The following is a 25,044-nucleotide window of genomic DNA, read 5'->3' as shown; positions in this document are numbered from 1 at the left end:
AACTACACAGAGTTTAGGGAAGTATCTGCCTTCTGTGTTGTTTTGTTTCTCTTTCCCTGAATAAACTGGCTTAAAAACAACTTTTTTTCTTTGGGTGGTAAATAGTAGGTATTTATTTGAAATGAAAAAAAAAAGTACCTGGACTATTGCATTTAATCATGTATTGTAATTGTGTTACTCTACCTTTTTGCATCAGAGACAGATATACAATGAACATTCAGTTATCACAGATTGCACACTAGATAGTAATTCTTCAGGCCTTTTACATAACCACCAAAGAACAGATATGGATTCTGCAGTATAGTACAAACGTCCACAATCAATCCAGTCTTAGCCAGTATCTTCAATTTACTTCTGCTGCTGTACAAATAATTGGCCATTACTAGGGCTTACAAGTTAATAACAGGACAAAAAAATATACATTGCACTGACACAAAAAGTCAGCTGTGTTAATAGTCATGCAACAAGTAACCAAACTTGCTGAAATTAAAAATACTTTCTAAAAACAGTTTTAACGGCATAAATATTTTATACACAGTTCATTTACCAAAACAAAATGTATTTAAATGATACAAAGCAAAAAATAAGTTTCTACCAACTTTATACATAAGAAAGTGCAAAATAACTTATCTAGAGTGTTTTGCTATTATCCAGACGGATGGCTGCTATGGGCAGCTATTTTCCTCTTCCGAAGCGTGACGTTACGGTTGCACGCTACACACAAATGTTAGCATAGATGGACGGATGAACAAATGAAGTACACGGATCAGGCAGGAGCCCTGTGAGGTACTCTCAGAGAAGGAACACGGACCACACGAAGTGGGTGCACATGCTGAGAACAGATGTTGGTAAACAAATGTACACGAAACACAGAAAGACATCCAGAGAAACAATTAGTTTATGTATGTGAGTGTACTTGCATGTGTGAGTGATTTGTGATTTCTGCATCAGAAAGCAAAAAGAAAAGAAACCCCACCGAATAAAACAGTTGCCCACAGCACCAGCTGCCAGAGGAAATACTATCATGAGGGTTTTGGTTTCCACCTTCTAGTTACGGAAGTTGTGTCGGAAAGTTTGAAAGTGTTCATCCCATATGACTTCGTATTACACAGAGGAATAACCTTCAAGTAACTACATACACACATTCATATATTCAAGTCTTTAAAGAACACCTCTGCCATTGGGTTTGGGGTAAACATGGTTCATAGACACAAGGAGGACGCTTCTTTTAAAAAGTGTAGAATAACACTGCTACAACTCATCTGTAGGGCCGGACAGGGGCAAAGCCCACGATTATGTGATAGCACAATTCCTACCACTGTTGAACATCCAGCATTATTTATTAGAATTGAAGTAAGATGGTGGGTGGGGGGGGGCATGGGGAGGAGTTAAGACACAGAAAGGAAAACAGAACACAACTTTTCTTCAAGTTAAAGTATTAATGCCAATAATCCTTTTATTAACAAGTGTATCTGAACTTTTAGAAATGGAAGTGTGTTAATCAATTTTGATATGTAATCATAAATAGACTGTAGGCTCAAACCTCGGTAAATAAAGGGTTAAATTTAGTAAGCATAAGGCACTAAAGCAGCCTTTATATTTTCTCTTGGAGACCTAGTTATCAGGAAGAACAAATTTGTTCTTAAGCTGGTTTCAGCCCATTAGGTACAAGATTACTATTGTACCAATGCCTATTTTTGAATGCATGTGCATATATGTGCATTTTAGTGCATAAGTGTGCCTGTCACCAGGGCCTAAAGATGAAAAGTTGGGAAAGCCAAAGCCACTGTCCTTTGTACGATACCTCCACGAGGCTGTGAAGGCCTGTCCTTCCTTGCTTGGGCCATAAATAATTCTACATTTTTTCAAATCACAGGGCTTTTAGAATTGTTCATAATATTATCACTAAATATCTGAAAATGTTAAAATCTAGATTAATTGTTTCATTTGTTTTTTATATATATGTGTATATATATATATATATATATATATATGTACATAACACACATTTTAAAAAATCCCACCACCAAAGCCTTTTTTCTGTAAACTAAACTTCTCTTAAGCCCCAACCAGCTTTAGTCTCCCTGGATTTGTGTGTTCTGTATCCAACTAGTAGAACAAATTAAATAACTAAATATTAAAATACTGTAATTATATTCATAGCAAAAACAAAAAAATAGACATTGATACAGTATAAATCTCACTGTTTTCAGGTAGATGGCATTAAATGGTAAAGGTTAATTATAAGCAGTTCTGACATGATCCAGTTTTACAAGGTTTATATGTTAATTCTGTACACTTTTTTCATTTTTTACCCTTTTTTGAAAATAAGCTGTAGTAGAACATTGGTGTCACCAAAGACACACCCTTATTATGTTCTATGCAAGAGAAGCTAATGTGGGCTACATGCAAATATATTTCCATTAGTTGAGGCTGTCTCCTGCACTGCATCGATCACCTGACCATCTCCGTGCAGCGCTCAGAAGGGACGCTATGGCCACACGGCAGTCCAGATAGGAGTTTACAAGGGGCCTTAGGACACTGGAACAACACTGAGGTGGCACGTAGCCAGCTGCAAGATGCCCAGGTATTCCCAAGGTATCTTATGGCAGGACTCTCAGTCTCCCACACTGTTTCCTAAAGAAGGTCTGCATTGTTTTGGTTACTAGCCTAGTTTAAGTGGAGATACTGTGGGCAACTTGAAAGAAAGGACATCGGGCACACAGGCTGGGCTGGAAAGGGGAGAGAAAAGACCACAGATAATGTCTTTGAGGATTTAAAAAACATATTTATAATTAATTTGTGAGAGATGTCAGACAAACCATTGAGTAGTTCACTGAGTTAGTGGTTTAGTTTGAAGTCTCATGTTACAGACAGTTAAGTCCTTATTTAGAAAAAAAGGCCTTTATACCTATTTACAATATACACAGTTACTTGCAAAGAAGTCAGATTTACAACCATTTTCTAAAAGCCTTTTTTTTTGTTGGTGGTGGTTTTTCCAAATAAGGATGAGTAGATCTATAAAAATGAGACGCAAGAAAAGACAGTTAGTAAGTGAGGATTTTCTCTTGGAGACAGCTACTGGTAACAGGGAGAATGGGATACTGGAAAAGTCGCTCCTAGGAACCACCTCCTGTTCTTCTTGTGCTGTCCCCCGAACAGTGTCCGCCCCACTGCTGCACTCTGCACCCGCTTATTCACTGATCCCACTGAATTCGACGCTTCAAACACGTGGTATGAAGAGAGGCGTAAACGGAGACTGCTTCGACGCCTTCGAGCTGTGAGCCGGGAGCGGGGAATCGGGAAGGGGGGTTACAGACCGCGATTGGCAACCAGCTTGTCAAATCCTCAGCAATTCCGAGGACCATCCTCCGAACCCCTCTCGTGCTGTAGGTTGTAGTAACAGTTCTGACACACGCGCACTGGCGATGAGATTTTCAAGCGTTTGATTTCGGACTGAAACCGACTGCACCTAAAGGAAAGGCAAAATCAAGTAGTTACAGGTCCTCTCCACGTTTCATCACTGGGCTGAGAAACACAAACATAAAAGCTGAACAGAAAGCCGGCACCATAATGCCCAAGACCAGAAGTATGACGCCAGAAGAATGCCAAGGACGCACTGGTTTGCGGCGTGCGGTTCACCCGTGACCAAACACAACACCATATTATTTGTTTCGGTCTATGAAGAAAAGTAATATTAAACCAAGGCAAGCTATCTGTGTGACTGAAGAGATTTTTCTTTTTTTTTTTTTTTAAAGGCAAGATTTTCCTACGGGATGATGCCAAAGGGTCTGAACAGCTGTGAGGCCATTCTTCCCCGTGCGGGATGGGCTCTCGTACCCTGTAAACCCGGGAGGGATGCCAACGTCTTCACTTGGAGCTTAATTTTTTTCTCTTGGCAGAAGATTTACTGATCATTTTAAAAGACTATCAAGTTCCTCTGGGCTTTTAAGCCCTGTTTGATCTACCCCTCGGTGATTTCTTGAACAGTAGTTTGGCTTTTCTGTCTGGTCCAAAAGTTCTCATTTTCTGTTTATCTTGATAGAACTCCCTGAAATAGACTCTACTTCAGAGGTGTTCAAATTCTTTAAAAAGTATTCCTCTTCCTGGAATAAAGCAGGGTGTGACCTTGGATGTGGCATTTAATCACTTTAAGCTTGCCTTTTCATGAGACTGAAATAGAGAATTATTATTAGTAGTATTTTTTAAAGATTTTATTTATTTGACAGAGAGAGACAGCCAGCAAGAGAGGGAACACAAGCAGGGGGAGTGGGAGAGGAAGAAGCAGGCTCCTAGCAGAGGAGCCTGATGTGGGGCTCGATCCCAGAACGCCGGGATCACGCCCTGAGCCGAAGGCAGATGCTTAATGACTGTGCCACCCAGGCGCTCCTGAGATAGAGAATTATTTTTCCTCCAATAACCTACCAGTAAAGGTGTCCAGATAAACAAAGTGTCACCAGCTTAAGGGATTTAAAGGCCGTTCTTGGACCTGGGACTTTGACGAGACCCTCAGAAGTGCTGACAAAGTCTCAGGGGTGCCTGAGTTAAGCGTTGGTTAAGCCTCTGACTCTTGATTTCGGCTCAGGTCACGATCTCAGGGTCATGAGACTGAGCCCCACATCGGCTCTGCACTCAGTAGGGAGACTGCTTGAGAATCTCTCCTCCCTCTGTCCCTCCCCACTGCTCACACTTTCTCTAAAAAAAAAAAAAAAAGAAAGAAAGAAAACTGTTAGAAAAAAAAAAAAAGAAGTGCTGACAAACTCTCTCACCAATGAGAGGCACAAAGAACGTGGGCAGGGCTCTGCTCTGCCTTCTGTGTCTGCTCTATCATAATCAATCACTGTTGGTTTGGTTTTTCAAATACGGCCTCCACCAGACATCTGAAAGCAATGGATAATTTAAAGAATTATCTACCCTTAAATAATATTTGGAAAGTTAAACATGACAAGGAAGAATGTGTGCCAGGGTGTATTTGGGGGGTGTTGACTACCAAAAATTACTAGGTTACTAGGTTTCATAAAGTGGGCCTCTCCAAGCACAGAAGCATAAGACAGAACCCTCTGCCAAGCTCATACAAAGTCCCATAAGGAATGGCTGGCACCAACTGTCTACCTCACTCATCTTGAATCAGACTTCTCAGGAAAAAGGTTTAAGACATTAATCTGGAAAGAAAGAAAAAAGAAAAAAGAAACTATAACAACATCTTTTACTGAACACCTATATTGCCAGACTCCATACTCGGTGTTTTATAAAATTCACACACATAATTTCACTGTTCTCTCAGCACCTCCAGGAGGAGAGGTATAATTATCCACATTTTACAGATAAAAAAACAGGCCCCAGAGAGGGTCAGTAACCTGCCTGAGATGACATTATGGACAGGAACCCAGGGAGCATCCGGTCAGTATAAACCCAATGGCCACACCCTTTTCAATACGCCGGTGCCCGCAAACCACAGTAAGTGGCTCAGAAACAATTACACAGCTCATGCTCCCGTGACAGGATCTCTAGAGTTGGGCAATGTCAGCATGAGAGAGTGCTGCCTGCAGGTCCTTCCCGTTGTCGGCCACGGAGCGAGAGGACTGCACACGCACGTAGGCGACCCCGTGCAACAGAGACCACATCCAGATCAACAGTGATGGGACAACATACTGTCCACAGAAGGGAACTAAAAAGGGTCCCCACGACGAAGCACACCTCCAAATAAACTCCAAGTGTATCTGGACCTCAAGACCTCCGCGTGGAAAACAAAACCCTGAACCTCGTAAAAGAAAATAAACAAGGCTGTCTTTATGATCTCAGGACAGGAAAAGATTTCTTAAGCCACAAAAAGCAAAAATCACAAAAGTAAGAGATGTGACTACATCAAAATTAAAGACTTGTGTGTCAGAAAAAATACATATAAAGCGCAAATGGAGGCCACAGACCAGCAGAAGGTACCTGCAAGATGCAGAAAAGACAAAGAATTAGAACCCAGAGTGAATAAAGAACTCCTCAAGCACGGGGAAAAGAGAAAAGACAAGCAATCCTAAAAGGAAAATGGGCCACGTTAGCCAAGTGCAAACTCCAATGGCCGAGAAGCAAAGGCCACGCGGCTTCACCTCTGCGCTGCGAGTTACAGCGGCTCCGGGAGTGACAGCGTGCGGCAATGCCACGGGAGTGACAGCGTGCGGCAGTGCCGGCGGGAGTGACAGCGAGCGGCAGTGCCGGCGGGAGTGACAGCATGCGGCAGTGCCGGCGGAAGAACCCGGACAGCCTGCGGGCCCGCCCGAGCCTGTGTCGGGCAGCACCGCGGGCCGAGACGCATCCGGCCACAGCCAGCGCAGCTCCAGCACGTTCGGATCTGTCCGTCCCGGCCGGAGGCGCCTCCTCGACGCCAGCGCACCGAGAAGAGGCGGCTGCGAGCGGTCCTGCGGCACCGGCCAGGGGACGGGCGGCGCGCCAGTCTCCCCCCTACGAGTCCGGCAAGGGCAGCAGTGAACTCTGGTATGCTCGTACCAAAGATCCACGACAACGGCCACAATGAAAATTCTAGTGATTTACGTGGAGTTCAAAACCAGTGTTGAGTAAAAAAGGAAGTTCTAATACAAGGTACAGTTTGCTGTACTTCTGTAAAACGGAAACCCCACGCCACGATAACACGGTGCTGTTTATGGAGACCACAGGCACCCCAAGCAGAAGACGTGGCGGACGGGGTGACAGGCGAGTGTGCGCACCCACAGGGTTTTATACGCAAACACGACGGAACATAGCCCCTTTCCGTTCTGAGTCTCGCAGGACCAGGTGTTTGTGAGGATTCTTAACAGAAGAAAGAATTTCTCACAATTGTGAGAAAAAGGAACAAAGAGAAAGCGAAGGCTGGTTTAGACCATCGCGGCACCGTGTGCTGGGGACCCCGGAGCACATGAGCAGTTCCGTGCAGGGCACAACGCACATCCTAGGGGCCTGACCCACAGAAACTCAAAACGCTCGCATCTCATCTTACTTCTGGCAGAAGAGCTGGCCGCAGTTCCTGCAATGGTGCCGTCTTTCCGTCAGAGAAAACCGCACGGAGCAGCCTGAACAGCTGTCCCCTCCTTCATCCTTCACCCAGTGGTCAGCAGCAGAACGTCCCGGCTGGTCACTCACGGACCAGCTGAACACTCGGCCTCGACTGTCACCAACGAGGATCCTGCTGTGATCCCTGCAGGAGACATGACACGACATGGAGTTACCTCGGGGAAGGCCTCCGCACAGCCACGTGGCTGAAGAGCGCTTTCTGTGACTGCTGAGGTTCTCCACGTTTCCGTGGATGTGTGTGCTGGGGTGAGGGTGTGTGTAGGAAGAGACAAAAATAGAACCGAGCCCGAATTTACACTTTCGTCTCAAGTCTCTGGATCAAACCTTAATGTAACCTCGAAGAACAGAGATTTTAAACTCCATGCACTGGCAGGTTTCTTCCTCTCACCTGTCTGTTCAAGCAACGTCTGACACTGCAAACGGAATCTGTTTTCTCCGAAGACGGGTCTGGATGTGTGGACCCGGGCTAAGCAAGTGACTCCGTGGGGGGAGGAGCTGGCAAGGTCGGGCACTTACTTGGAGACGCCCAGGGCGGTGATCTCTGCCGGGTGCGCGTTGTCCTTCCGATCGAAGGCTGTGTGCATAGTGAGCTTGCTCCTGAACACCAGCTGCCGTTCCCAGCGGTACCCTGGAGTGCAAAATTGCAAGACATTACACCCTGAAGCGAGAGAGGCCGGCACTGGGTAGGTGCGCCCTCATACAGCGCTCTCCAAGTTAGGGCGCTGCATCGCACAGTTAGAGCAGCTCTCCCTGTCGCCAGCAGCCGCGGCCTCGGCGGAAGGTGAAGCTGTCTTAGCTGAACACCGGTCATGGGCCGGGGCAGACAATGCAGAGATGGGGAAACCTTCAATGCAAGAAGACAGACTCTCTCCAATTGAGAACCTTGCCTCTAACTCTCTAACAGACAAAGCTACCCGTAAATATAGTTTCATTTATCTGTAATCAATAACTTGCCCATTTTCAAAAGCTTTCATGATGTGTGAAGAAAGGAAGTTTCTGGTGTGAGGTGTTTTTCTTTAAGAAATGCCCAACATAGAGCAAACACCGTCGTGGGGTAAGACATTGAAGAGGCCTTCTCTGTGGGTGGCTAAGGTCACAGGGACGGGGTGCAGGGAGAACGAAAGCCCGCTGCCTCACTCTACCAGCCCTCATACCACCCACAAGGAACAAGAAATGGACACCACACGCCTAGTTACCGGGCTTTAGTCTGCTGTAATTCCGCGCTTCCATGGGGTTGGGGTGCGGGTGGTTAAGGGGACCCTGCAGATGGGCTCTGGTCTGGCCCTCTGAATAGTTCACAAATATGAAGCCGTCCTTCTCATCCAGACTGAGCTGGTCGGACCAGCGCCTGGAGTCATCGGAGCCACTGTCGGTGCACCAGACGGCCGCTGCTCGGCAGGAGGCCGCCCGGGGCCTGTGGCTGCTGCTGCCGGGCTGACTGGGCACGTCCTTGGGGTCCTGGCTGGTGCTCTGCTCTTCTGCTTCCGAATCGCTGCTGTCCTCGTCCTGGGCTTCCTGCCCTGGGTAATGCATGGGGAGAAGGAGAAAACACACACACACATACATTATGTTTAGACCCAGCTCTGTCCCACTGCTGTTTTTCTTCTACAAGGTAAGACATGATATACATAGCATTTTAAGCTAAGTTATAATAATAAAAAAAACACACCAGAATTTTCAGCTAGATTACATAAAGCAAAAAGGAAAAAAAAAAAAAAGGAATTTCTGAGTTCAAAGAATGCTTTGGCCAAAATCCTTAGGTTGGCATTCCTGCTTTACCATCTGGCCCAAACCTGCCTTTGCGAACTTCTCAGCGCCTGCCGCACACTCACTACCACAGCTCGGCTGGCCGGCGCCAACTCTGTTCTCCGCAGAGTCCTGCTCCCCCTCACAGGGAAGGCTGCGCGTGCCGCTGGCCCTACTAGCGCCCTCTTCTCGTTGTGTTCCCGTGTTACCCAACCCTCAGGGCACGGCTCAAACACTGCTTTCTCCAAAATCGTACGTGGTGGTGGCTGCAGCCGAAAGCAAGTCTCACTCTCCTGGACTCCCTGAACAGCTGTATGCCTTTTGTGTCTTAATTCTCACCCCGAACTATTACCTCTGGATAATCTTTCTACAAGATAGTGGTCAGCTTGAGAGAAGGGGCCCCAAGCACGGTGCCTTCCATGTGGCAGTCAGCATAAATGACAATCTACGTGAATCAATTACTGATGGAAGCTTTAATCTGCTGTGGGGTTTTTCCTTCGTCCCGTTGTTATCATGCATTTCCTCGACTCAACTCCCTACTCTCTTGCGATAGAGTCTGCTGGAGAGAAAATTTATAAGAAACGAATACACAGAATTGTGAAAAAAGGAGAGCAGGAACAAGTCTTTAAGTACCAGCTCACTCTAATTTTTTTAGCAAGACAAACTACTTAGTTTGCCTTCCTTGTACTAACACTAGTAGTCTAGTTAGCTAATTTTTTTTCATCTCAATGGCTTATGACTCAATGGCTTATGACTCAATGGCTTAAGGTCTTCACTGCCAAGCAGTCTTAGAAGTGGCTTTCATTTCCAGTGACCCACGGGCTTGCATTCCCTTTCACCCAGGTGACTGCCCTCGAGCCTGCCACTCCTATGCTGTCCAAAGTCAACCCTCCCCTGTGGGCTGCTCTCCCCTCTGCCACTTCTATCAAACTCTGTCCAGGATATGAATATATAAGAAGAAAGAAGACATACCAATATCTCTCCTTCCTGAATGTGACCTCTTCTATCTTATTCTTCTCATCTTCTGCTGTTATTCACTTAAAACTTTGTTAAAGGAAAGGACAGACTTCTCCTAGGACTGCTTAATCCAATGTCTGACACAAAAAGGTTTTTGTGTCAATACTTACTGAACTGAACTGGATTTTTATGTTCCCAAATGCCCAGATGACCTTTTTAGTGGAGCTGCAAAGGACTATGCAGAAACTTACATTAAGGTAATAAAGTATTAAAATGCCCTGCCCATTGGATCATTTCTGTTTTCTGGCAATGAAAGTAGAAACTATTTTTGGCTTACAAAGAGAAATGATTTATGCCTTTCTGATAATAAGTCCTTTCCTTCATGTCATCAAACTCATGCGGAATTTTCAGTGTACAAAAATTAATCATGGAGAAGCAATCTGAAGGTCAAAGTTAAAACTCTGTTCCTGCGGCGCCTGGGTGGCACAGCGGTTAAGCGTCTGCCTTCGGCTCAGGGCGTGATCCTGGCGTTCTGGGATCGAGCCCCACATCAGGCTCCTCCACTTGGAGCCTGCTTCTTCCTCTCCCACTCACCCTGCTTGTGTTCCCTCTCTCACTGGCTCTCTCTCTGTCAAATAAATAAATAAAATCTTAAAACAAAACAAAACAAAACAAAACACTCTGTTCCTCTCGGGGAAGTCTATTGTACCGATTGTTCTACATCGGGTGGGGGGGGGGGACCTTTCCTGGAGATGAGCAGCCCAAAGCGGGTCTCAGCCTGGGTTTATGGCATGGCTTCTAGTCATTCGGTAAAGCAATCATCCATCTCTGTATTCCTCAGATAATACTAAGGGTACAGAGCACCAGGCTTTAGTTTGAGTAAAAGCCCTTTTCAAAGGCAGGCCTAGGGAGGGGATTCTGATCTGCCTCCGTGAATACCTTACAAACATGATGCCACCCTGTCACCCACACGGAGTGTGACAAGCGATGAGCAGAACAGATGTGGGACTGGCGGCCATCAGATTTGTCCACCACTGTGCCCTCCAGACGTGCTTTGTATTTGCAGAACGGAAAGCCCGAGCCTTTGGTACTTTGGAAAGCTAGCAGCTATATTTGCCCTACTAGCATGAGGAAGCCAAGCCCCGACACCAAGCACTGCCTGGTGAGCTGGCGAAGTCTTGGTGTGCCCGCCCCACGACCTCCCGTGCTGGGGAGCAGTCGTGCTTCTAACAGCCACACCTGACCTTAGGCTACTGTTCTTGCTGTCTGATGTAAGTTTATCCACAGTGACTTTAAAAAAACAAACAAAAAAGAAATATGAAAACTATGGAATAATTAGAAAGTTTCCAATACCTATTTGTGCTTCTGGACAGTCTTCCTGCATTTCTAGGACTTCAACAGGCTCGGGAGCTGGTGTTTCAGGAACTTGCAAAAATTCCATTCTCCAAAACTGAATTTAAGTAAGTATGAAAATAAAAGTTAAGCAGCTTAAAGAAACAATTTACATGTGACTGAAGATAAGCTCTTGGGGTTAAACAGTTATCTTTTATTATTGTGTCTGATTAAATTTCCCTCTCTCTTGAAAACTGGGGGAGAGGACTGTGTACACAGAAGTAGTGCTTCCCGAACCGGGTTCCAGGAGATGTTAATGGGTGTTTCATGGCAGAGGGAAAAGCATGGTGGTCAAGGAAGTTGGAAAAACATTGTTCAACTAAGCACATTTTTTTCCAGCAAAAACCCGAGAGCCTTGCACGCATGAAGGCATGAAGTAAGCAGGATCCCCAAATGCATTTGGCTATGGAGCTTTTCCCTAAATGCCTCAAGAATGAAATCATCTGAAACACCGCTCTGGAGAGAGCAGACGTCGGGGTGTGCCTGTTGTCTGAGGTGCAGGGTGTGGTGTGGCGGGGGCTGAGAGCCTCATCTTCGCTTGGCCGGTGACCATGAATACAGGGCAGCAATCAGCTGCTCTCTGCTTTTACAAAGAGCACAGTTCAAGAAAATAGGCACAAAGGAAAATCTTCCTGAGAGAGAGACCCAAATGTTTGAAAAGACTGTAAAGGTAAATATTCTGTGGATTCTATTTTCTGCAGAAGCCCAAACCAAAGAAAACTATGAAAAGGATAAACTAGGATTCGGGTAAATCTTCTAGGATTCCAGATGGGACTGGAGCATTTTCCAGCTGTGATTCTCTGTAGACAAGAGACAGTCCCTGTTTTCTCCAAGAAACCGTCCAAGAGGCCGAAAAGCCAATACTTTTGCAATTTCCATTTTTAACAATCTACTGTGACACGGAAATCATGTTTAAGTGCCCCTGGGTGAAGCTGTCCAGTGCTAAGTGGCACTAACAGATCAGCTTAGTGGTCAGGAAAGGGGCCAAGTCCCTGACGTTCCCCGGGTCTGAGAACACAGCCGCTGAGGCTTGTCTGAATCTGAGCAAGAGTTTGCTCCTAATACCACAACCTGTTCAGGTGTCTCCCCACCATGGACAGCTCCACGAGTCTCAGGTAAACCGGGAGGCAGACACCGAGCATGCTTCTCGCACAGGACTCACCCGGACCACGCCGTCCGAGTGTCCCGTTACTATGACATTCTGTGTGTCCCACTCGTTCATCTCCGACACGCAGCAGCAGACAATCTGCTGGCTCCTGCCCGTGAACGTGTTCACGCTCACGATGGGGTTCCCGTTGATGCTCCACACGTGGATATACGTGCCAGCACAGGACACAATGTCCCCCTGAGAAGGTAAGACAACCTCGTCACTCTCTTTGCCCCCTTCATATCACATTCTGGCTTCAGAAGCAAAGTGAATCTTTGGCCTAGCTCTCAAAAAACCTTTTAAGTTCTTTGACTGGTGGCTCGGAATTTCTGAGGCAGCCTGGAATTCAGTGCTTGCTGACCTAAAGACATAGCCCGAACAAAGAGACCTCTTACAGAATTCACGGGTGAACGGATACCGTGGCTGGGGTGGTCTTACCTGGACACAAGCGTAGGGGCCCTTCCACGCTCTCGGCTTATGCTCCAGCACACTGCTGTGTCACACTTTACTCCTAGCTCTCAAAAAACCTTTTAAGTTCTTTGGTGGCTCGCAAGGAGCCACCTCGTATGGACACAAGGTAGGGGCCCTTCCACGCTCTCGGCTTATGCTCCAGCACACTGCTGTGTCACACTTTAGTCCTGGGAAAGCTGCCTTTCCTCCTCATCCCTAAGGGGGTGAGGCACTACTCCTGTGCCTCCCATTGCTTTCAAGACCTAATCATACTTTCATTTACAGCCCAAATCCACCTCTGCTTAATTTTACAAAACGAGTCCAATCACCAACAGCACAAGGCAGAAGAGAAATCTTTCAGCCTAGATACAGTTGTATCTCTCTTCAATGTTGGCAACACTATAAAATCCTACTTTACAATTTGTATTCATAATAAGGGGAGGAGACTGAGGAAAAAAAGAAGAAAATTGGAATATAGGTCACTTCTTGGCCAACTGAATAAACCTGCAGACTCCTTAGGCTGTGAACTCAGGTTTTTTTTAAGTTCCAAAGCTAGAAAAGAACAAGCTTTCTCCCTTAAACTCTACCAGGCGGGGCTCTACCCAACCTGGTGAGAATCCAACCCATTCCTGTTACAGGAATGAAGATGCCTCCGAAGCATCTATCCTGTGTCAGTTAGTGTAGAGGACACTTCTGACATTCCACTTCATCCTTTCAACACCTGTGAGGTCAGCTATTACTAGTAACACGTTAGTAGGGATCAAAGTCCGGGGCAAAGACTTTAAGTAACTTGCCTAACGCCACACGATTAAGATCTGAATCCAGCCCTTTCTGGCCCCCAAGCTTGCTTATCCCTCAGACAGCCTGGATGTCACGATGCTAGGCACTGACTCTGGAAATGACCTGGGGAATCTCGGTACAGTCAGCAGGCACATGAGGACGTATGAAAATAGGAAAACGGCCATCAGAAGCAGGGGGGAACTAGAAGCTTGGAACAGCAGCATCAATTCAAGAAAGAAGGGAAGAAGGGGGAGCCAAGGGCGGCAAGATAAGGAGGCCTGGGGCTTTCCCAAACCACCCTCTGTGCTGGTCTTGCTACTGTTCTCTTTCTCTCTCTGTCCTTCTATCAAGATAGCAAGAACCAAACCAAAACCCAAACAAAAGTGATACTTAGCCAAGCATGGCTGTGTCTACCTCTGATTCAGCCACTGAACCACCTCGGACAACGAGTGTGAGCAGCTGTGCTGTAATTAATGGCCTCAGTCTCTGCAAGAGACGAAAGGCCGCTCGCTGCTCCATTCTGCCCTGCGCGAGGCTCTCATCCAGTACTCCAGAGTGCCTCAATTAGAGAGCATTAGAGCAAATCCTGTGGCTACCAGCGCAGAGCATAACAGGAGGGGCTAAAGGGCAGCTGCAAGGTCGCTTACGCCCCAAATGCAGACTGAAATAAAGCAGACTTGATACTGGCTGCAAAAATATGGCAGAAACAGAAATCTTTTCATGCGTTATTAAGGGATTACCAAAGCACTGTAAAAGGGAAAAATCAAACACATCTGTGGTGTTTGCTGCAACTACAGCAATCCATTGCAGAATAACAACTGACTGTAAATAAAATCCTCAGTATTTAAGTGAAAAATAGCTCTAAAACAAAGCACTCAAAATAGTGCCATGAAGCATTTGACTCAGAGCAACCCCGCTAGGACAGAGCCATTCTGTTGCACTGAGGTTTCCGTAAAGCTCTTAGGGACAAGTGTTTGTCGGGCCAAGCCAAGGTGCTGTTCTAAAAGCATCTTAAACCTTTCAGATATACCAAAAAATGAATTCGACTTTTACCCCTGCACACTCCCCGCTCCTTGCCGGCTCTGATCTCTCTACTATCAGACACTCTACCTGCCATTCACTACAACTGAATTTCTTTTTCCTTCTTCTTTGACTGACTACAAGGTACCTGACTAAGAGCATACTACGTAGTATCTTCTGGCGGAAATTAAGGATGTTGTATTCCTCCAAAGGAAAGCTGTCTGTGTGGACGGTGATAAGATGTGGCCACCTGGTGTCACACAAGAAGACCCCAGAACAGTGCTAAGGGTAAGGCAGGGAATGAGTGTGCATAGCTAAGAAGCAGTGAGACTGGGAGTTCTGCTCAGTTTACAAGACTGATTTGCGTATGTGGGCATCACCAACATACGAATGTGGTCACTTGTCCCTCAGACACCTCAGTCTTTGTATAACCACAAAAACCTGAGCTCGGACAACGAGTGTGTTGCCCTGCTTCCCCACACACCTAAGCAATGACTGTCCTCCCCTCACCCCACCTTAGGCAGGCATGGTCTCCATGGGGACTCCTAGGCCAGTGTATTTATTTTAGGTTGACTCATTTATTTATACATAAAATATTTATTTTTGAGAAGAGACAATATCCTTTGGTAAATCTGGGATAACTTTGAAAATAGTTCTATAACAATTCTGCTTGTCTGGTTACCCAAATGTTATTCTTTTCACCCTACATAATAAATAAAGAATCTGAATGTATTTCATAAAAATTTCAACACAATTTTAACAGATCCTACAAATTCCTTGTTTTTAAAAAAGCTTATTCTAGTTAGAATGTTGTTTTGAACCAAATCTTGCTCTTCAAAGTATGCAGCAGTGAATGGATTTTAAGACAAAATAACCTCTGAGCGACAAACTTTAATATCCATTTGCTTTCTGCATAAGTCAAGGAACATGTACTAGCATTTATGAAATGAGTGTCTTTCAACCCAGAAAACACCAGAGTCATTTTTTGTTTACATTAGCCAGCAACAGTTGTTTTCCTAACCATAAACCAAGTGGGCAATTGACTACTTACTGTTAATTCATTGATACAAAGAGCAGAAACTGGAGCTCGATGGCCTCGGAGCTGGGTTAGGAATGACAGTTTGTTCAGATCCCAAATGATGCAGGTTCGGTCACGGGACCCGCTGACGATTATGTGATAGGCCAGTGATGCTGTGGCACAGGTGACAGTGTCTGTGTGGCCAAGTAAGGCCTATGAAGGAGAACAGAAAAAACGAGGCTGATCACAGTGCGCTCCTTGAAGGGCTCCAGAAGGTCCTGGTTGCACTAGTTATGAGGGGAGCACGTGCTGGGAGCAGCAGCTTCTGCAAAGCCTTCTTTGCCAACTGTCCTTGCCTCATCCCGCTGGGGGGAGAGAGAAGTCTGGGGGCCTCCAGAGGCTCTAACCTCCATTTTTACATCACTTTGTTCCCGGATCTGGGCTAGAATCTTAGAAGGGAGAATGGCAGCTGCCACCCAGCTTGGGTTTCTTCATCCCGTTTCTACATGGAGCTGCATCAGTTATGGTCCCCCAAAAGTACAGAATTTAAACTGGGCACTGATTCTTTTTTTTTTTTTTTTTTTTAAAGATTTTGTTTATTTATTCAACAGAGATAGAGACAGCCAGCGAGAGAGGGAACACAAGCAGGGGGAGTGGGAGAGGAAGAAGCAGGCTCCCAGCGGAGGAGCCTGATGTGGGGCTCGATCCCATAACGCCGGGATCACGCCCTGAGCCGAAGGCAGAAGCTTAACCGCTGTGCCACCCAGGCGCCCCTGGGCACTGATTCTTTTAAGCCACTGTCTAAGGAACTGGGCACTGATTCTTTTAAGCCACTGTTAGTCTAAGGAACTACAGCTGGATGCCCTGCACGGTGATGGTACATGGTCCTAGCAAGATAAAGGCAAAGTGTACTGAGCTCCTATTACTGACCTGGACACATGTGTGCCCAAGAGATCTTCTTCAGACTAGAACAGGAACTTTTGTCTTTTGCTAGAACATGAAGAGAAACAGGACACAGGGAACTGGCAATGTAGGAGAACAAGCATTTCAGAGAAGAAGATTCAGGTTACTGTTAGGAGTTCCTGAGTATTGGGCACCTGGTGGCTCAGTCCATTAAGCATCTGCCTTCAGCTCAGGCCATTATCCCAGGGTCCTGGGATCAAGCCCCACATGGGGCTCCTTGCTCAGTGGGGAGTCTGCTTCTCCCTCTGCCCCTCACCCTGCTTGTGTTCTCTCTCACTCACTCTGTCTCTCAAATAAATAAAAAAAATAAAATCTTAAAAAAAAAAAAGAATTCCTGAGTATTTAACTATTTAAATAATGAGTTGACTTACAAATTTTGTCATACATAAATCCTTTCTGTATGCTTAGCAAACCCCAGGAGGCTGTTATAATAAGTGCCTTCTACTGAGGGGTTACTGGCTGGCACACTAGCTTCAAAGCCTATTTTCTAAATGGAAAATATTGTAAACAAGAGAGTTTGGATTAGCGAACTACAATGTCAACCTTGTATTTGCTCATGTCGACACTGCATCTTTTTACGTGGCCCATCTTTAGATTCAGCAACCAATGAAGTTTCTGGCCTATTTATATGACCTGTGGTATAAGAAAAAGGGGTTCCATCCTTTCCACAGCCACTGAAGACACCACTGTCTGAATTTGGCTTTAAAACAGCTTTGGAGTCAGACAGAACTGAATTCACATCCTGGCTCTACTCAAACTGTGACTTGGGCATGTGTCCGAATCTCTTCAAGCGGTGGTATTTTCAGGAAGCAACAGGGCTTATAAACTACGTTGCAGGATTGTGAGGATTGGAGTTTTACATTTTTAAACATCCAGCACAGTGCTCTGAGCAATAGTACATGCTCAGTAAATGACAGATATTATTGTTACACTGTTTTTCAAACCCGTGTCACACACTTAGATGTATACTGCATTAAAAAAACTGTATGGCAAATTCACTCACAAATCAAATATTAAAAAAGGATGCCCTAATTATAAAAGGTTTCTTGCGTTAGGTAAAATTCTATGGGAGTAAATACATAGTACGCAATCAAATGATAAATGAGGAAAGAGAAAAAAAGAATCAAAGATACTGGTTCGGCCAAATGGAAATCACCCAGAAAGAAAATGAATATGAATCAATAGCAAATATAATTTGGATTAGAAAAATCCAATTTACATACAACATAGCTAACCCTGAACAACATGGAGGTTAGGGGTACCGACCCCTGATGCAGTCAAAAATCTATGTGTAACTTTTGACTCCCAAAAAACTTAATCACCAATAGCCTACTGTTGACTGGAAGCCTTACCGATAACATAGGTAGTCATTTAACAGGTATTTTGTAAATGTATTGTAGTCTTACAATAAAGCAAGAGAAAAGAACATATTAAGAAGATCATAAGGAAAAGAAAATACATTTACAGCACTGTACTAGATTTATCGAAAAAAGTCTGTATGAAAGTGGACCAGGACAGTCCAAATCCCTGTTGTTCAAGGCTCAACTGTATTACTTAAATATATTAAAAATATATATATATATATATTTAAGATTTTTATTTACTTATTTCATTATTATTATTTTTAAGATTTTATTTATTCATTTGAGACCAAGAAATACAGAGAGAGAGCACAAGCAGGGGAAGAGGCAGAGGGAGAGGCAGACTCCTGGCTGAGCAGGGAGCCCGATGCGGGGCTCGATCCCAGGACCCAGAGATCATGACCTGAGCCGAAGGCAGACGCTTAACTGACTGAGCCACCCAGGCGCCCCTTATTTACTTATTTCAGAGAGAGGGCTCACATAAGCAAGCATGGGGAGGGGCAGAGGTGCAGGGAGAGGAGGAGGGAAGGAATCCCAAAGCAGATTCCATACCCAGTGGAGCCCAATGCGTGGCTTGATCCCACGACCCCGAGATCATGACCCGAGCCGAAGTCCAGAGTCAGGAGTTGGATGCTCAACCGACTGAGCTGCCAGTTCCCCATATTAAAAATATATTACCTGCAGACAGCTTGCTTCAGATTTTACAAAAGGACCAGCTTAGGTCATTTTTAGAAACAGTACCGTCTGATTTCATTTCCTTTTTTTAAAGACCATTTCTAGCAAAATAACATATTTTTTTGATTTTGTCCATTATGCCTGAAACACCCTGGATTAAAGCGGCTTTGTGGTTTCTCTAGAGTGCAGGCTGCTGAGATGGAGTATGTCCCTCTTCCGTTTATTCCGTTACCTGTTTGAGAGTGAGGGTCTTAGCCTTTTCTTTCGAGGTGCCCATCTCCCAGACACACACCACTGTGCTCGTTCCACCTGTGATGACCAACTTGAGGTTGGGGCAGATTGCACAGAGAATCTGGCCCCACTCAGACAAACATTCATAAACAGTCACTACCTGTAAAATGAAACAGATGTGAGACGCACACGCCATCAAGTACAATCAACTTCTGAATCACGACGGGCGCACTGAGTGAAGGAGAGCCCCCGCGCAGGCGCCTCACGGGCAAATGCCCACGTACATTCTGGGCTGGATTCACTTTGGCTTTTTCACTGAGGCTCTACCCTGAACTAGCCCTATGGCCTCCTAACTGCAGTTGCTGTGAGAAACCATAATAAAAAGGATTTACTCCTACTGGGTGTCTCCAGTTTCTCCAGTCCCGGAAACTGACGTTCGGACTGCGTGATGCTGTGTACGATGCAGGGGATAATCCGCTAGAAGGATGTGCTTGCTGTAGCCAGTTAGAGGTAAACAGAAATCGTAAGTGCTGCTGTTTAACGAGGTTCTCTAAGTAGAGTTGTGTCACAGCACAATGCACAGACGTGCGCAAACTAGATCCCCCCCGCCGTTGGGAGGGGCCTGGCAGAGGGCAAGCACAGGGCACCGGACGGCCACGACGTAGGGCTCTCCAAGGGCTACTGTGGGACTCCACACAGGAGCTGCGCCGCCTGGGCGATGGGCTGACAGGTGTTCTACCAGCCACTTAAGAGTACTGAATGGGTAAGTGGGCCAGATGGTGAGCCACACCGAAAGGAGGCTCTTTTAGTGGTCAGGAATGTTGACTACCTGGATGGCTAGGACCTCTTGGAGGAATTCGAGTGGGAGGGAAACTGCTAGAGCTCGGTACACAACTTTTTCAAAAGCGGCTTGTTTTGTAGGAAACCCGGCTTGTCCACTAGCTCCTTTAACCTGATTTGATGCGGTGAAGCTCTCCCTTCCTCTGCACTCTGGAGGAGCAGGTGACTAGCCCTTGGCCTGGGCTCTTCCCACCCCTTTCAAGCAGGACATCCAAACCACAAAAGAGCAAGATTAAATGAGTGAGCAAGAAACAATGCAAACCTTGTCTGACTCATAGGTTCCCAGCCTGCAGCTGAGGTCTGCATAGCCCCAAGCGAAAGTTTTGTTCCAGGTTGGTGGAATAAGAACCTTATTCTGTTCTACTGCAAGAATGCCTTTATCTGTACACACTATTTGGCCCACAGGCTCTTTAAGTTCTGTAAAAAAAAAAAAAAAAAAAAAAAAAAAATCAACAGATCAGAATAGGAACAAGGAAAATGAACCTCATGATCCTACAGGGGACTGTCATCTCAAATATTCATGTGAATTAAGCCTCCTGACACGTACATTAGGACAAAATGACCTTAGAGGGAGAGCTTGGCTTTTGAGTCTCCACTGGGTGATGGACAGAGACCCTGACAGGTGTTCTGCAGGGCTTCCTCCCAGACTTCCTGTCTCCTGACACACGTGAGTTTGGCTCCTAGCAATCGGCCTGTCTTCTTGATCATTAGGACCACACAGAGTAATTTGGGAAGCTCTCTGGAATGCCATACACAGACCTTCAACCAACCTAGGCCTGCAGCACCTCCCAAATGATATCCAGCCTTAGACTTCCTGAAGGAAGGACATGCCATCCCCCAAGAGGTCCGACTCCCTGCCCTGCCCTCAACACTGCTCAGCACACCAGTGCTCCATAACTGTCACTGGTGGTGAGTGGAGCTGGCACAGGGCAGTCTGTGTCATGAACCAAAATGGCAGAGCTGGTAGCCTAGCCAATTAACCAGAATTTGATACTCCAATCTTTAAATTTGTTTAACAGCGCCAACTTCAAGACTTCACAAAAACCTTTCTTCATTCAAAAAAAAAAAAAAAAGGCCACTTGAAAAACTATTTTATTTATTTAAGATTTTATTTATTTGAGAGAGTGAGAGAGTGAGCATGAGTGGGGGAGAGGGGCAGAGGGAGACAGAGAACCAGGCTCCCCACTGAGCAGAGAGCCCGACTTGACTCAGGGCTGGATCCCAGGACCCTGGGATCATGACCTAAGCCAAAGGCAGACACTTAACAGACTGAGCCACCCAGGCTCCCCGAAAAAGTACTTTTAGATAACTCATAACCATGGTAGATAAAAGACAAGATACTTTTAGCTGGCATATTAAAAATGCAGTCTTTTTACTGCTATTTCTAAATTAGCAGCACATATAAAGGAAGATTACAAAGGTTTCTCTCCATACATAATATCAAGCTGAGCTACACGATTTGGTATATTAGCGTTTTTGATATCTTAGGAGGGAGGAGAAACCTGTTTGGTTCTTTATGATGAAAAATCCAACAGGCAAAAAAAAAAAAAAAAAAAAAAAAAAAAAATCTAAACCAAACCAAACCAAAAGGAAAAGGAGAAAATCTAACAAGTATTTGGTGACTTATCACAAAAAGTATAGCCCTTATCACCAACGACACTAATGCTGAAAGGCACATGTGTCACTGCTGAACTAGGATTATTACCTACTCCCACAGAATCATGAAGCAAAGGCTGACTTCCTGTCACCTCACCTTTCACAGGTGTTAGAGAAGGCCTCAGGTTGTCCAGGTGATGGAAAAAGATCTTGTCACTTGTAGACCCCGGGGGGGCAGAGGCGCCCGTACTGTCTCCGTTCAGTCGGCTCCTCACTCGCTTTGGTGGATGAGGTTTCTTAAATAGCTGGGATGAGAGAGGATGACACGTTTTACAACGAAAGCTAACACTTACTGAGCCCTTTTATATGTCACATATTATGCTTCTATTTCACTTAAGCTTCACGATGACCACTAGGCACTACATTGTCATGCCTCCCATTTGAGGAAAGAACTTTTAAGGAGGCTCAGAAGGATGCCAGGGGCCTCCCATCTTCACAAGCAGAGGTGGGACCATGGTACTTTTTAAAAGCCTGGGTTACCACCATGCTCTGTGCTACTCCGATTTCCTAACTTTTCAGGGTAAATCCTCTACTAAAACTGTAGCTGATCAACAATTATTTTCCAATGATTTTAAAAAGTAACGAATTCTTTACAGCCAGGTACCACTCTGTACCCCTGAGGGCAGACTGACACTCTGAGTTATTTCTGGCTTCGACGTGGCCTTTCTCTATGTGACACCATTTTCGTGTCTTTTAGATGCTACTAATTTGTTGAAAGTATGAACACTGTTGCCTTCTTTTTACTTTGCAACGCTGTAAGGGGAAAAAAGAAAATAGTCATTTAAGAGGACTATTTTTTAAATACTGTAGATCTTCGAAATAGGCACAGAACCATTTCTGTTAAAAAACTGTTATCTGAGGAAGATATCTGGAAGATCTTAGATAAAATGAGATTTAAAATGACTAGAAAAACTTCACACTTTGTGAGTGTGACATTCTGGATTTCTAGAAGAAAAAACAGAAAAAATGCTTTGTAAAGAGAAAGACATTTTAAGCACCCGAACATTTAAACACCTTGTTCCTATCTTATCTACATGTATCAGGGTTCTGTTATTTTCTCTAAATGACACAGACTCTGCAGCTGTATAAAAAGACCCCCCTACTTTAAAACACGTTCACGAATGGACATTTGCTGAAGAACTTTTTTTTTAAATACAGATATCACATTAATAAATTCTTTTTTTTTTTTTTTTTAAAGATTTTATTTATTTATTCGACAGTGAGAGCACAAGTAGGCAGAGTGGCAGGCAGAGGGAGAGGGAGAAGCAGACTCCCCACTGAGCAGAGAGCCCGATGTGGGGCTCAGTCCCAGGACCCTGGGATCATGACCTGAGCTGAAGGCAGACACTTAACTGACTGAGCCAACTGAGCCCCTGCTGAAGAACTTTTAAGAGGACCTACGGATAGAGACCCTCACCAGGCCAGGGTATATAACAGTATACGGATATGCTGACTGTTAAACCTTGATCTTCTAGGATGGCATACTTCGAAGGACTCTACCAGTCACTGGAATATCTCAGGAATATTCAAACTATAGTTCCCAGGCTGTCTGCCTCTTAAACTCAAAAGTGGGACTAAAATCCTATGACAGTGTATGTGTCTTGGTTTTGTTCCGAACATTTGTTTCTCAGAGGGTATGAAACACAGTTCCTGCATTTGTAACCCTCAGAAAAAAAGGAAAGGTTTAACTACAATTCTTCAGCTACGATTAGAGTTTATCAACAAGCATTTCACACTTTAAAAGTAAACACAGTTCCGGGGCGCCTGGGTGGCTCAGTCTGTTAGGCGTCCAACTCTTGGTTTTGGCTGGTCTTGGTCTCAGGGCTGTGGGATCGACCCCTGCTCTGGGCTGGGCATGGAGCCTGCTTGGGGCTCTCTTTCTCCCTCTCCCTCTGCACCCCCCTCTCTAAAAGTAAACACAGTTACTTGGTTGGGGGATCAGACTGCCCTACGCTGGGTGTAGAGATTACTTAAAATAAAATCTTAATAAACAAAAAAATAAAAAATAAAGTCTAAATATGACCATGCCATTTCCTTGTTCAAAGTCAGCACTGGCTTTCTACTGGCCTTGGGATGAAACCCCATATCTGTGTGCTGTGGCCCCCAAGACCCCGTCTTCTTCCCTGATCGCAGGTCTTGTGCAGATCCAGGAAAGTGCTCCCTGCACTCGTCTGTGAGGGAAAATTCTCTATGAACAACATTTCTATTTACATGGACTGCAAAAGGGAGGAGAAAGCAATAATCTTGGAACCTGCTGAACCTACTGGAACCTACTGAACCTATTGGGTGGCAAGTTTATAATAATAAACTTATTGTATTATATGGTCATTCATCATCTATAGTAATATTAGAGCTTAAAAAATGAAATGGAGAGCACCAATGATAAAGAATATCCATACCTGTTTAGGGATCTGACCAAAGTTATTAATGAACCCTATGGTGGCTGTCTCCTTCAGTGGGTCATTGATGTTGTAGATATCCACTTGACCCTCATAAAAAAGGTGGTGGAAGACATTTACAGCTTCTACTGCAGCAGGGCCTTGCTGTTTATAGCCAAAGATTAAGTCAATCCACTCATGCAGATGGGCACTCACGTAATCACATTCCAAAGCCTGTAATTTCAAAACACACATTCAGTCACAGCCTTTTATTACTTGCTCAGAAAGCAAAAAGAATTGGCCAGTGATTACAAGGAACTGAAATAACTAAAAATCGTAAGAACAATATCTGTAATTTGTACAAGTGGGTATCTTGCTCAAGGTCATCTCTTTGTATTGTGGTCAATGACCCGATGAAATCCAAATTCAACTGCAAAGGGTGCTCCCATTACCTCACGGTGGACTCTGATGAATTCCCGTGGGTCCCCTTTTGCCCATGGTGGAAGGATAACATCTCCAAGCTTGGTGCCATTTTGTTTGCAGCCTGTGCAATTAGATAAATAAAAAAGAAAATGAAAGATGGTATAAACAGTAACTTTAAAGTAACAGAGAGGGGCGCCTGGGTGATGCAGTCGTTAAGCGTCTGCCTTTGGCTCAGGGCATGATCCCAGCGTTGTGGGATCAAGCCCCACATCAGGCTCCTCTGCTAGGAGCCTGCTTCTTCCTTTCCCACTCCCCCTGCTTGTGTTCCCTCTCTCCCTGGCTGTCTCTATCTCTGTCAAATAAATAAATAAAATCTTAAAAAAAAAAAAAAAAGTAACAGAGAAATAGCGATTAGATTCATTACCAGAACTCTTGAAATTTTACCACCAGAAAGGACCCTCTGAGATCATCTACTCTGATATTTCCCTACGTCTGCTCCTTAGAGAACTCCCTGAGAGATTATTAAGCATTAGCAAAACTGAGGGGCCCACCCTGTCAAATTTGACTTCAGAAAATGCTGAGTTACACAAAGTTCAACATGTTTCTTCCTGCAAGACTCCTCAGAGGCACAGCCCTTCTCTAGGAGGGATATTAGACACAACATTCCTGAAATTTAACTGACCATAGGACTCCTTTTTAACGAAACATTTAGTGAGGCTACTGTTTTGAGTTTGGAAAAACTGCTCAAATTCAATCCCTTTAGGACTGCACATTTGGAAGATCATTAGCAATTTCTCTCAAATCTTCTTTTGTTTGGGCTTTTCCTGAATGCTTAGCGCTTGGTGAGTCATCGGCAGTGAACCAGTACTGAATTTCTTGTCTTAATGTTTTGACAAAATTTTGCCTCTTACATGGAGAAGGTTACTGAAGGAATACCTAACTTCTCAG

The 25,044-nt window shown here is 44.9% G+C and overlaps 1 protein-coding gene across 11 annotated transcripts in view; it reads right to left on the bottom strand.

Annotated features, from left to right (window-relative positions):
- Positions 1-144: 144 nt before the first annotated feature.
- WDFY3 (WD repeat and FYVE domain containing 3) overlaps positions 145-25,044 on the bottom strand; it is a 262,486-nt gene continuing 237,586 nt past the window's right edge. For 10 of the 11 annotated variants that reach the window (XM_045790948.2, XM_045791003.2, XM_045790985.2 and 7 more), the window contains 12 exons: positions 24,126-24,217; positions 23,695-23,907; positions 21,393-21,540; positions 19,902-20,056; positions 18,801-18,959; positions 15,603-15,782; positions 12,317-12,499; positions 11,116-11,212; positions 8,256-8,579; positions 7,576-7,687; positions 6,986-7,183; positions 145-3,472 (listed from right to left, as the gene is read on the bottom strand). In XM_045790948.2, coding sequence (XP_045646904.1) covers positions 3,349-3,472; positions 6,986-7,183; positions 7,576-7,687; positions 8,256-8,579; positions 11,116-11,212; positions 12,317-12,499; positions 15,603-15,782; positions 18,801-18,959; positions 19,902-20,056; positions 21,393-21,540; positions 23,695-23,907; positions 24,126-24,217 — 1,985 coding nt within the window. In that variant the 3' untranslated portion in view covers positions 145-3,348. The remainder of the gene's footprint in view (positions 3,473-6,985; positions 7,184-7,575; positions 7,688-8,255; positions 8,580-11,115; positions 11,213-12,316; positions 12,500-15,602; positions 15,783-18,800; positions 18,960-19,901; positions 20,057-21,392; positions 21,541-23,694; positions 23,908-24,125; positions 24,218-25,044) is intronic. The other variant, XR_015725422.1, reaches the window with a different exon arrangement.

This window comes from Ursus americanus, chromosome 8, assembly GCF_024610735.1.
Source record: "Ursus americanus isolate L20-20 chromosome 8, mUrsAme1.1.p, whole genome shotgun sequence".
Classification (NCBI taxonomy): Eukaryota; Metazoa; Chordata; class Mammalia; order Carnivora; family Ursidae; genus Ursus; species Ursus americanus.
This window is presented reverse-complemented; position numbering and strand designations above follow the sequence as displayed.